The sequence below is a fragment of the Mycteria americana genome, unplaced genomic scaffold (genome assembly GCF_035582795.1).
Source record: "Mycteria americana isolate JAX WOST 10 ecotype Jacksonville Zoo and Gardens unplaced genomic scaffold, USCA_MyAme_1.0 Scaffold_46, whole genome shotgun sequence".
Taxonomy (NCBI): Eukaryota; Metazoa; Chordata; class Aves; order Ciconiiformes; family Ciconiidae; genus Mycteria; species Mycteria americana.
The window spans coordinates 1,292,982-1,303,736 of NW_027445633.1; the positions used below are offsets into that span (position 1 = coordinate 1,292,982).

Consider the following 10,755-nt stretch of genomic DNA (forward strand, 5'->3'; position numbering starts at 1 on the left):
TACATCCTACTTCAGCATCAATAAGATGCCCATCATCTTCATAGCATTCCCAGGGTATCTCAGGAAATGCCAAAACTTTGTGCTTTGGTTTGGTTTGGTTTTTTCTGTCATTCTTTCATTCTTCTTTTGTTTATAAATTTGATGATATCATTTCCCTTTATGTAATACTATTTTTGCCCGTCTGTTCTTTTGGTTTTTTTCTTTTTTGACCCACAGCCTCTTATACACATGGAGGCAGGCTACCTGTGAGGAACACAATAAAGAAACCAGCAGAAAAGTATTTGCCTCAGCTCCCATCACTTATATCTTGTGTAGACATGGACAGCAGCAGGACCTGGTCTTTCCCGTGCTGGTGTCTCCTCACTTCCACCCTGTGCTGCTGTGCCCTTGCATTTGTGTAAGCCCTAAGGTCTCATGTAACTTGTGACAGTCCTGTTGCCTCCACAGTGGCATGCCTGTGGCTGCAGGAGGAGCAGGCCATGTGAGCCACTGTGTCAGAGCTGGCTTCCCTGCCAGCACCACCGTCACCAAAGGGGCTCCTCAGGACAGGGCCAGACGACCGGGTGCCTCTTCCAAAGCTGGTGTCAGGAATACACCCAAGGAGCTGCTCCCAAAAAAGGCCTCTTGCTCTTCTGGGGTTTCCGACAGATTCAGGGGGACAAGCTAAGAGTCCCACCGTGATATATTAGGGACTGAGGGTTGGATGGAGAGCTCCCTTCTTGGTTGCACATGGCTGAGAAGACAGCAACTGGTCTTTGACTTATCTGCCTGGCACTGTCACACCTCTGGTGGGGATGATGGCAGATGCTGGCCTGGAGAGAAATCAGGAACTGCCAGGAGGTGTCAGGGAAACTCCACGGACAGCGTATGAGTCTGGGTGGGCAGTGAGTGGCTCCTCATAAAATGTGTAATGTCATAAGGTAGGTTCTTCCAGAGGAAAAGGTGAACCTGAGGAGCCCGTGGGCTACTGAGGACTCTGCAACGCCAGGAGAGGCTGTGAGGAGCCAGCAGGCAAAGGGACATGAGAGTGGAGAGTGGTTCAGGACACCGTGACGGATGCACCCACTCTGAATTAGTGAACAGTACTTTGCTTCAAGCATCACCGACAAGTGGCCCTGACTGAAATCAGTCCTGCTGTGCAAACTGTGAGAGCTGTGCTAGGCCATATCTTCTCAGCCACTAAGGAGTCTCGGCCACGTCTTATCAGGAGCGAAGAGTACCAGCCCGAGCTGGGAGCAGACAGAAGTAAAACTGCTACAGCTGCCCTCCTGCACAGACAGCAAAGGAGGGTTTGACTACGAGTCCATCCCTGTGTGCTATAAATATTTGTAGCCTCCCCGAGCCCATTGAGCTCTCCGGTACGGCAACAGGTTGCATGGCGATGATCTGCCCTTTGAGCAGGGACACTTCTCAAGGGTACTCCTCAAGGCTGAGAGACCCCTTACCTGGTACCTGATATCTATAACGAGGCAGGTGACATTTTACATTAGGCCTAAACGTATATTGTATACTAGCAACATTTATTTATATATCCAGCTATAGCTTAAATATTAGAATTGTAGTCAGTAGCACAGTGTTTGACTACTGTCTAAATCATTGTCTAAATCATTGTCTAAATCATTGTCTAATCACCATCTAAATTATCATCTAAATTATCATGTCAATCATTGTCAAATCATTGTCAAATCACTGTTTAAGTACTGTTCAATTACTATTCAATTATTGCTTAATCACCATTTGATTATCATTTAATTTTCATTCAATCATCAATTCATTGTCATTTGATCATCATTTAATAATTAATAAAACATTTTAGTAAACCCCACAGCAATGACTTCTCTTAATAATTCACCTGCGACAAAAACTGGTGTAGTCTGCAGTGTGGCGGACTCAGTCCTTGAATAATTATGGAGGACAAATTTAACCCTTCACCAAAATTTGTGGATGATTGGGTGCATGAAAAGCGGGAAAACTGGAATAGGATGGAGAAACAATTAAACCTTGCAGCAGGGAAAAGGAAAGATGGTAAAGAGAAGGGAATAATATGCGAAAAATTGATAACGTGTTTGGGAGCTGCGTATCAGTGTAAGGAATGTAAAGATCAGGAAATGGGAGTGTTACAAGGTGAGGGTGAACAAAGAAAGCGACCAAAAATGCTGTTATCTCTGCAGATAGGTCAATTGTAGAAACAACTGGGGGAGGAAAAAGAAAAACTCAGGAAGGTAGAGGATAAACCCGAATTCATGATATTTCAGGCCCCCCAACACACCAGATCCTCTAAAAATTTGTAAGCTAATTGTGTCCCCCCAGAAGATTGGGATGGAGATATTTGGGAGAACTCCAACCAAGAACTTAGGGATGAGAGTGAATGAGATGAATCAGAATTTAAGGTAGCCCCTATTATTAAAACTGAGGTATCTGCTGGACCTCAAGGGGGCAACCAGAGAAATAGCACAAGGACCATTCCATGGGACCCCCTTCAATTGGCCAATCTGCATGAAAAATATGGGCAGAAGCCTGGCGAGAGCGAGACTGAATATCTGTGGTGTGCCTCCTTAACCGGAGGAGAGCATATGATGTTAGAGCAAGGCAAAGCGGATGGCTTTGGGGGACCAGGAGTGTTCTTGAACGAGGGAGCAGCCCCTAACGCTGAGCCACACTCCATTACACGCTGAGTAGCTTATTGGGCAGGGGCACAGAGCCTTGGGATAGAGGGGAGCCACTGCTATGCCAATACGATCATGAAGCGAGCTTTCTACTGCCGTTACAAAAGCAGCCTGCCTGCAGGCTGTGAACGACAGGGGTGCACATGGTAATTACCCTCTCTCTGCCCGTGTAGACCCCCAAGCCATGAGACCCCTGCTAAGGGGAGCCCTGCTGCCTGACAATCGTACCTCATTGCAAAGAGGGATGAAATAAGACAAAACATACAACATCACGCTCAGGAGGGTCAGGGCAGCCAAGCCCAGCTTTGACCCATCCCGACCTGGGCAGACTTAGTGCACAGCACTGTAAATCATCGTCGAGAAATGGGGAGGGATGAACCGACACCAGCAGGACAATCCCAAGCTGATGCAGACAGCAGAGTATGTAAGTACGTACTCCGGCAAGTAAGACAGGCTCCCCAGAACCCCAGACACTTGCCCCGATCTCATGAACCCCCTGATGGAAGCTCATCAATGGGATAACACAGATGGCTCTCTTATCTATGTCCCAAAGATTACTAGTAGAAGTAGAAAGATTACTAGTAGAAAGATTACTAGGGCTGTCAATGATTACTAGTAACATTTTCAATATATATGGGAGATAAAATGTTAATAATTTCAAGTTTGGATGCCCAAAGAAATAATGTTAAGGCTGCCCAAGAAAGGGTTAAATAACAGGATTTACAGGCCAAAGTGAAATGTTCCCCATAGCTAAAGTAAACTTGTGATTGCCAGGGGAGAAAAGGACATCAAGGCACCAGTTAGCAGTAGTTTCAGGGAAGGAAAATGGTTTGGGCTTTGAGGTATGACAAGGACGAGTTTGGAAAGGACTGGACAGTGGTGTTTGGTCTTGTGGCTGCCGGGAGTGTCCTTGGTTAGCGGAGTGAAAATGAGCAGCTCCCCATGGGTGTCAGTGAACTGGCAGAGTTCACTGCTGTGAGCTGCCCCCACGCTGCCTGACTCAACAATAACCCATGTCCCTCACTCTCCTCTCTCTGCCGCTGCTGGGATGGGTATTGTGGAGGTCACAGCTGACCTAGAAAAAAGACACATTACCTCCCGAACGCTCTCCCCATGTAATTCCCCAGTGTGACCAGTTAAAAAGCAGATGGGAGATGGTGCCTAACTACAGACTACAGAAAGTCAAATGCAAACACCCCTCCTCCTACAGCTGCCGTCCCACACACGGCTACATTAAGTGCCACCTTCCAAGCTGCCACTCACCCCCAGATGGTGGTAGGAGATGTAAAAGATATGTTCTTTATGGTGCCGCTGCAGGAGGAGGAGAACACAAAACTTGCTTCTACCTGGCATGGGATAGAATTTACTTTTAATTGTAAAGTACAAATAAACTGGTACACAAGTAACTTGATCTCCTTCCACGACAAGGTGACGCACTTAGTGGATGAGGGAAAGGCTGTGCATGTTCTATGCCTTTGACAATGTTTCCCACAGCATTCTCCTGGAGAAACTTGCTGCTCATGCCTTTGACGAGCATAAGCTTCTCTCAGTAAACAACCTGGCGGGATGGCCGGGCCCAAAGAGTTGTGGTGACTGGAGTTAAATCCAGTTGGCGGCCGGTCACAAGTGCTGTTCCCCAAGGCTCAGTACTGGGGCCAGTTTTCTTTAATACCTTTATCAATGGTCTAGATGAGGACATCAAGTGCACCCTCAGTAAGTTTGCAGACAACACCAAGTTGTGCGGGAGCGTTGATCTGCTTGAGGGTAGGAAGGCTTTGCAGAGGGATCTGGATAGGCTGGGTCGATGGGCTGAGGTCAATGGTATGAGGTTCAACACGGCTCAGTGCTGTGTCCTGCTCTCCCTATGGGACATGACTGCAGTCGTTCATATGAATACTTCTATAAACTGCCATGAACATACTGAGTGGGAAAAGGTTCTTTTGGCCTTTATTTGGGCAGCAGCTGTCATTTCACTTGGCCAAAGGAATTTCCTACCAGGCTCATGTATGATCCCTGAGATGTTGCCCTGTCTCTATGAACTTCTCCATTAGAGCTTGCAGTTGCCTGCATGTATCTTGGACCACCACTGGCAACGCCAATGTCACCAGGTATTTGCATCTGAACACCTCACTGCTGCCCTCCATCTGCATTAATTAGCAAGGGAGCTGAGAGAAGGAGCTCCCATGCAGGTGCCTATGTTGTGCACTCCTGGACAGAGGCCAGAGGAATCCCACCTCCTGTGGGTTTGTGGCAGGCATGGGAGGGAGCTGAGTCTCCTTCAAATACTAGGAATGGAAACGCAGGATGAGATGCTCCATGGACTCAGCGGAATCCCTTCCCTCAGCAGGGGTAAGGGAGATCCCTGCCTGCCACTGTCTGAGAGCCCTGTCTAACAATGAGACCAAAAAAGGTGATATTTAGATGGAACTTTGTCTCTGAGAGGAGAAATGACTCTGTTAGAAAGAAGTGTCTCTCCCCAGGTGAGGGAGGGAACATGAGTGCTGCCTTCAGCCTGTTTCCCAGCAGGTTCCCCTGCAGCCCCAGGGACACCTGGAGGGAGCCCAGAGGGGGCAGAGAAAGTGCTGCCTTGGGCTGGTCCTCTGCTGCTGAGCTGGGCTGGGCTCCTGGCATGGAGGGAGCTCCTGGCAAGCGGGCAGCGCTGCAGAGAGACAGCTCTGCCCAGGAGCAGCTCCTCTGCAAAGGGCAGCAGGGCTGAGGGCACTGCCTGCAGGCAGCAAGGGGGGTGAGGGTGGTAAGAGAGAGGTTAAAGACAGATGGGAGTGGGAGGACAGAGGAGAGCTCACTTGCAGAATAATCTTCACAGCCCTCTACCTGGTAAGTCTCTGGCTGCAGGGCATTGCACCTGCAGCTCCTGGAAAGATCTCCTAAAGCTGGCACATCCCACAGCCTACGGGCTCTGCCAGGAGGGCTCTCACAGTTTCCCCAGTGCAGAGAAAATGACTGGCTTTGGAGCACGGCTTCCCTGCTGCACCATCAGAGGGACGGGGCATGTCGGCTGCCTTCACCCGGGGATAGCTGCAGAGTGTGAAGCTGGGGGTGCACCCAGGGGTGCCCAGGGCTGTCCTTGAGAGCAGGGCCCCTGCACCCCAGGGGCTGTGTGCTGGGGCAGGACCTTTGTCTCCTGCCAGGGTCAGCTCTCAGCTTACCTGGGGAGCTGCCAGCAGCAGTGCGGGGAGAAGCTGTGGGTGGAAGAAGCAACTGCTGGCAGGAGAGGGTCCTTCTGCTGTCAAGAGGGTGCTGCGTTGGTCGGGGCTGCTCACAGCTCCAGATCACCCCCAGGGCATTTCTGAGGGGACTTTTCAAGGGGAAGGTCAATGCAGGGACTACGTTAAAGATAAGGAGCTTTCCTGAATTTGTGTTTTTCATTTCCTATTTGGGGGGCACGGGGAGGTGGAAAAAGGGATCTCTCAAGTTTGAAGAAGTCACTGAGACTCCTGAGCTGTAACTCTGAGTGATCAGTAGGTCTGCCAGAAACCTCCTAGAGTGCCTTCAGCCACTCCTCTGCCTATGGACAGCACCAGCTTCACCTCTGCTGGACCCATCAGGGTGTTTCTTACCTGCACTGTTCCACCTGCAAACAGGACCATGCATGCAGCCAGTGCCCTGCAAACAGGCAGGTTTCTGTAGGGCCAGGCTGAGTGCACAGAGGTTGGGATGGGATCTGTGAGCACTGACAGGGAAAGACATGGGACAGGGAAACACCTCCCAGGAGGAAAATCTCCAGGCAGCAGAGATATGATCAGGGAATGAGAGGAAATGAAAACCAGAAATGTTGTGGGAGGGAGAATTCAGAAATCTCCCTATGATCCCCTCCGATGCAGACGCCTTCTTCTGAGCAAGCCCCCTCACCTCCTGTCCCAGCCAGCAAAGCCTCTGCCCTCAGGGCTGTGGGGTCCAAGGCGTGAACCACCTCCTCTGCATCCAGAGCTCCAGCAGAGCCGTGCTGCAGCTCTCCAGCCACGTGTCCATGTCCCTCTGCAGAGCACAGGGCTGAGAGCAACTGCCCAGTAATGTGAGTGTCTGGGAAGTGTTGTCCACAGCTGGGTGAGGGTAACGCCGTCCTGAGTGCCCGGCTGTCTCTCCACGTGCCTCTCTCAGCTAGACCATCACTGCATTTCTCCTTGTTTCTCCACCAGTCTGTGTTATTGTGATTGTTTTCTTGTTCTTGCTGTCAGGCTCTCTGGGGATGGGACCTGCAGCAGCCGAGTCAGGCACTGCTCTTGTGATTCCTCCCACGCAGGTGAGTCCATGGGAATGAAGCGTCCAAGCTGTCCTCTAACCTGTGGGGCTGTGGGCAATGCACTCTGTGTCATTCCCCAGCGAATGAGCTGACTCTCCCTTACTGAGATACCATCATTAGGACCCTTGGCTATCTCCTTGGGGTGTCTTTCCAAGCACTGAGATGCCCTCCAGGATGCAAATCTGTCCTATAGCATCTTGGTGTTACCTGAATGCCCCATGGAGAAGCACAGAGATGCTATGACCAAGGAAATGCTGCTGGGTTGGTGAAATGAACCCTGTGTGTCCTTGGGTACAAGTGGGGTGCTGAGACCTTGAGAAAAGGTGAGACACGTAGTGCTCGGCAGTGGATTTCTCTGCTCTCAGCAGTGCCTGGTGTCTTTTCAGGTTAACATGTGAGTGTGATTACCCTCTGTCTCAGAAAGGGACAAGCAGAGGGCAGCTGGGAACAAGACAGAGGGACAGAGCAGCTCCCCTCACTCTGCACTAACCAACACGCAATCCTCTGGCCTCGCAGGGCTCCCTTTGCTCTCCCTGAGTGCAGCAGAAATTATGAGGGTTTCTGAAATCCCAGAAAACCTCCAGCTGAGATGGGAGAGACCTGTGAAAAACCCTCTCTCTCTCAAACACTTTTGCGATTGTGGTTTCTTAGCAATGGGAGTGCAGATACTGACAAGCCCTTCTGCATTGGGAGCAGTTTTATCTGACAAATTCAAGCACCAGGACTGCCCACACCATTCCCAGGAACCCAGAGCTGCAGAGCAGGGCTGGCTCCATGGCAGCCAGCGGGCAGAGGCCCTGCTTCTTCTGGCACACTCAGCCAGCACCACCCACAGCTCCAGCCACAGAGCTGAATGAAGGTCTCATAGAACTGGAGAAGGGGCAGGGAGTGCGTAGTATGGAAATGGCTTTGGTTTCCCTCAGAGAAGTCTCCCCTAACTTGTCACTGTCCTTTCCTCCTTGTTCAGTACTCCTCACCCAGAGGCAGAAGATGTCTAATGGCAGCTCCATCACCCAGTTCCTCCTCCTGGCATTTGCAGACACACGGGAGCTGCAGCTCTTGCACTTCTGGCTCTTCCTGGGCATCTACCTGGCTGCCCTCCTGGGCAACGGCCTCATCGTCACTGCCATAGCCTGTGACCACCGCCTCCACACCCCCATGTACTTCTTCCTCCTCAACCTCTCCCTCCTCGACCTGGGCTGCATCTCCACCACTGTCCCCAAATCCATGGCGAATTCCCTGTGGGACACCAGGGACATCTCCTATGCAGGATGTGCTGCCCAGGTCTTTTTCTTCATCTTCTTGATGTCAGCAGAGTTTTTTCTCCTCACCGTGATGGCCTATGACCGCCACGTTGCCATCTGCAAACCCCTGCACTACGGGACCCTCCTGTGCAGCAGAGCTTGTGTCCACATGGCAGCAGCTGCCTGGGGCAGTGGGTTTCTCACTGCTGTGCTGCACACGGCCAATACATTTTCCATACCCCTCTGCCAAGGCAATGCTGTGGACCAATTCTTCTGTGAAATCCCCCAGATCCTCAAGCTCTCCTGCACACACGCCAGCCTCAGGGAAATTGTACTTCTCATGGTTTCTGTCTGTTTAGCATTTGGCTGTTTTGTTTTCATTTTTTTCTCCTATGTGCAGATCTTCAGGGCCGTGCTGAGGATCCCTTCTGAGCAGGGACGGCACAAAGCCTTTTCCACGTGCCTCCCTCACCTGGCCGTGGTCTCCCTGTTTATCAGCACTGTCATATTAGCCTACCTGAAGCCCCCTTCCATCTCCTCCCCATCCCTGGACCTGGTGATGGCTGTTCTGTACTCGGTGGTGCCTCCAGCAGTGAACCCCCTCATCTACAGCATGAGAAACAAGGAGCTCAAGGATGCAGTGTGGAAACTGATGACTGGGTGCTTTTCAGAAGCAATAAACTTGTTCATCTTCTGCGTGTCACTCATAATGTAACATCATTACAGACCCGGCCTGTCTTCTGGAGTTGTTGTTGCTGTTCTTTTGGGAGGCATTTTTTTGCTTTTATTTTACTGGTGATAATGTTGCCCACAAAGAAATGTCATTATTCATGCCACTTATGTGTCAGTATCTACGTTTCCTGTGTGATCCAGAGATTGTGTAAATGAGAACCCAGACTCTCTCTCTATTTAACCACACAAAGGTCCCTGCAGCAAATTGTGTGTCTGAGATCCTTCCTCCGAGACCTTCTCTGGAGCTGCAGGGCAGTACTTTTGTGCAGAAGTGGAGGGGAAAAGAGTCCTGGCTCAGCTGCACGGCCAGGGAGCAGCAGCGCTTGGCCTGTGCAGAGCTGCTCTCTTTTCACTTCCACACTCTCTTTCTGATCCCTTGCATTGGTGTAAGGCCTGAGCACTATGGCAGCTTGGTCACATTCCTGCTGCATGGCAGTCCTGTGATCACCGGCAAGGACAGGTCATGGGCACCACTGGGACAGAGCTGGCATCAATAAAAGTGTTTCCATCATGAAAGGTGATCTCCTGAGTGCAGTGCCTGAAGGCTTAGGTCTTCTTTCAAAGTTGCTGTCAAGAACAAGCTCAAGAAAGTGCCCTGTTGAGGAAAACACCAGTGAACAGCTAAAGTGTGTGAGTGTGCAGGGTGGGGGCACGCAGCAGTGTCCCTTGCACAGCCAGGCCTCCAGGGACAGACTTGAAGGACCAGCAGAGCAGGGGCTGGTCTGTGACCTTGTTTGCTGGACACCCTGGGCAAGGTGCCCCAGGACACTCATCACAGACAGCCCCTTGCAACCGTCATTCCCAGCACTGGCCTCTCACCCCAGCCCGGAGAGGTTGGTTGTCGCTCCACGGAGGGACACCAAATGACTAGGTCAGAAGTCCATGTTTGCTTTGTTCAGAGGAGACTTAAGCATGCACATCGTGTGCGTGTGGGGAGGTGAACCCGAGTGAGCACAAATGCCATCAGCCATTCCTAGAGGTGCCATGAAGGCCAGTGGGACAGACAGTGCCTCGAGGCCACTTCCCTTTGAGAGTAACGTCCCCTGGGAAACCAACCACCTGAATGCAGCACTGGGATGTGCTTCTGTCAACCGAGGTCCCTGTGTCCATTCCTCAAACCATGGGGCATCTCAGAGAGGTGCAGAGCAGGGCGATACAACGCAGGGCTGAGGTGCCTCCCAGCCTCTGGGAGTGGCAAGAGGAGGCCAGAGAGTTACCGTGCCTGCTGCAGAGCACTTCCTCCGCGTGTGCAAGGGAAGGACTCGTGCCTCTGAACACCCCTGTGTGCATGAGGAGTGCATGAGGCCAGCTGAGATGTGGACCCCTCACATGGCCCTGCCATTTCTGTGTGTGACTCCAGGAACAAACCCCACTGTCCCAGTGAGATTCATCTCATGTGCCTTGGAACAGCAGAAATGCTCCTGTCTGCTCACATCACCCTTTCTGGATTGTGCCCTCAAATGTGTCAGAGCAGTCAGAGAGGTTCTGGGGTCCTTGGAAAAGGCAGACATCAAACCTTTCTTCCAGAAGGGCAAGAAGGAGGATTGGGAGAATTACAGGCTGGTCAACCTCACCTCGGTTCCTGAGAGGTGATGGGCCAAATACTCCTGCAGCCATTTCCAGGTACTTGTAGGACAAGAAAGGGACTGCAGAAGCTGTATGGGTTGGGGAAAGAAGGGGATGTTTTGTACCTGGACCCTAGCAAGGTTTATGTCATGGTCTCCCGTAGCCTCTGTACAGCCAGATTGGTGATATCTGGGCTGAAGGAATGGATGATGTAGTGGGTGGGAAGTTGGCTGGTGGATCAATCCCAAATGTCACCAGTGGTAGAGTCCTCCTGGCGGCCACTTAA

General features: G+C 51.2%; 1 protein-coding gene across 1 annotated transcript; it reads left to right on the top strand.

The window, feature by feature from the left end:
• The first annotated feature begins 7,917 nt into the window (after window positions 1-7,917).
• Window positions 7,918-10,755, top strand: LOC142403908 (olfactory receptor 14A16-like). The gene is made up of 2 exons (XM_075490209.1): window positions 7,918-8,882; window positions 10,644-10,755. The coding sequence occupies exons 1-2, from the start codon at window positions 7,918-7,920 to the stop codon at window positions 10,753-10,755; spliced, it is 1,077 nt and encodes a 358-aa protein (XP_075346324.1).

Coding starts and splice junctions, on each gene's coding strand:
- LOC142403908 (XM_075490209.1), top strand. CDS start 7,918: ATGTCTAATGGCAGCTCCATCACCCAGTTCCTCCTCCTGGCATTTGCA. Junction 8,883..10,643: donor TTCTGCGTGTCACTCATAAT/GTAACATCATTA, acceptor GCCTCTGTACAG/CCAGATTGGTGATATCTGGG.